The sequence below is a fragment of the Notolepis coatsorum genome (assembly GCF_963971535.1).
Source record: "Notolepis coatsorum genome assembly, chromosome: 14".
NCBI lineage: Eukaryota > Metazoa > Chordata > Actinopteri > Aulopiformes > Paralepididae > Notolepis > Notolepis coatsorum.
This window is the reverse complement of record NC_140178.1, coordinates 36,148,454-36,150,343: the sequence shown is the minus strand read 5'-3', so window position 1 is coordinate 36,150,343 and position 1,890 is coordinate 36,148,454. Positions and strand designations below refer to the sequence as shown.

Genomic DNA, 1,890 nt, shown 5'->3' with positions numbered 1-1,890 from the left:
GAGATCGCGCTGTGCAGGTGAAAAGATGCGACTGCTGCTTCCTCGAGTACCGGAGGGGACACGTGATGTAAGGCTTAGTCCACATTGCAGCCGGCTTGTGGGAGGCATGGCCTAACAACGTTCGAGACAGGGGAGGGTAGAATTGGACGATACGAAATTGGGATGGGAGAAAAATAGAAAATGGGAGAAAAAGTAGATAAAAAAATATATATATATATATATTATGTGTGTATGTCAAACATCTATATATATTTTTTATTTATTATATATTATATATATATATACTTTTCCCCCCTATTTATTTATTTTATATATATACTTATTTTGTATGTATTTATTTATATATAATATATAATTTGTATTATATGTATTTATATATATATATATATATATATATATATATATATATATATATATATATATATATATATATATATATATATATATATATATAGTTATATATATATATATATAGTTATATATATATATATATATATATATATATATATATATATATATATATATATAGTTATAGTTATAATAATTGTACATTTGACACACACAAAAAAATATATACAATTAAATCCTCCAATCAAATCCTACTCTGCAAAACTATTCTCTCCGTGTTTTCCTGCCCGCCTATATCCCACACACACACTCAAGTCAGTGCGCGCGGCGTTGTCAACCACTGGCCACTGTCTGTAGCCGTTGCAAGGCAGCTTGCTTGTTCTCTTTAGGCGAAGCCCACTGTCTAGGGTTGGTGTCTCCTTGCCAGACTGGTGAAATAAGCTCTTACTTGACAGATTTTGCACTTTATTAGCTCCTCAGTTTGCAAAGGCGAGACACTAGAAGCAAAAGCCCCATCAACACGGCAGATAAAATCACAAGAAGTGAATATTTTCTTATCACTGTAGTGTCTACCAATACTTTGCACAATGTCTGGAGAGGACGCACCTGCCCAGCAGCAAAACGCTGTGGAACAGACGCAGCAGGAGACCAAACCCAGCGAGGAGCCGACAGCCGAGTCCAAGACGGAGTCTCCACCTGCCGGTGCCGCTGAGGCGGCGGCAGCAGCAGCTACGCCCGCGGCGACAGAGACGGTTCCTGAGGAGGAGGCGTTCTCCTACCGCTCACTGGTCCTCACCGGGTATGGAGGCTACGATAAAGTGAAGCTGCAGGTGAAGAAGGGGAAGCCGGTGCTCAAAGCCGGAGAGGTCCTGGTGCGGGTCAAGGCATGCGGGCTGAACTTTGCCGACCTGCTGGCCCGACAGGGTCTGTACGACCGGCTGCCGTCTCCTCCCGTCACACCGGGGATGGAGTGCTCCGGGGTGATCGAGGCTGTGGGTGAAGAGGTGACAGAGAGAAAAGTAAGCGCATCCTCTCTCAGCTCCTATACCTCTTGTCACCGAAACACATTTTATATGTAGTTTATTAATGATTTTATTGTTTTTAAGAGTGTATCTTTAATAAATTATTTAAGCTTACATTTGTTGTGCTGTTTAGCGACAGCTGGATATGGGCGTGTCATTCGTCGCTATAGTTTATTATAGGCAATGCACAGCCGAATACTTATTATCAAGTCATGATATTATTACACACAGTTTGGTGATATGGATGTATTAAGTATGTTAGCCTATCTTAATCCACTATATAATGGCACATTTAATACTGTCGCATTTTTTTGTATTTTGGGGGAAATTAGCCATTAATTTACTGGCGCGTAATACCAATTGCTGGAAGTGGAAAGTTACAAATCAAACATTAAAGTTGTGTTGTTTTTTAATGTATAGGCTACAGTAGAGAGAGCTCAGTTTGAGGCCTAACGAGTTTAATTGAGTGAAGCCAGTGGAAGCGCCCCTCTTCTCCTCGCGCACGAGATTGACAGCTCCA

General features: G+C 40.4%; 1 protein-coding gene across 1 annotated transcript in view; it reads left to right on the top strand.

Moving 5' to 3' along the window:
- Nucleotides 1-707: 707 nt before the first annotated feature.
- Nucleotides 708-1,890, top strand: part of vat1 (vesicle amine transport 1) — a gene marked incomplete at its 3' end in the record, with an annotated part of 57,567 nt that continues 56,384 nt past the window's right edge. Inside the window, exon 1 of the mRNA XM_084329077.1 lies at nt 708-1,367. Coding sequence (XP_084185203.1) covers nt 936-1,367 — 432 coding nt within the window. The 5' untranslated portion in view covers nt 708-935. The remainder of the gene's footprint in view (nt 1,368-1,890) is intronic.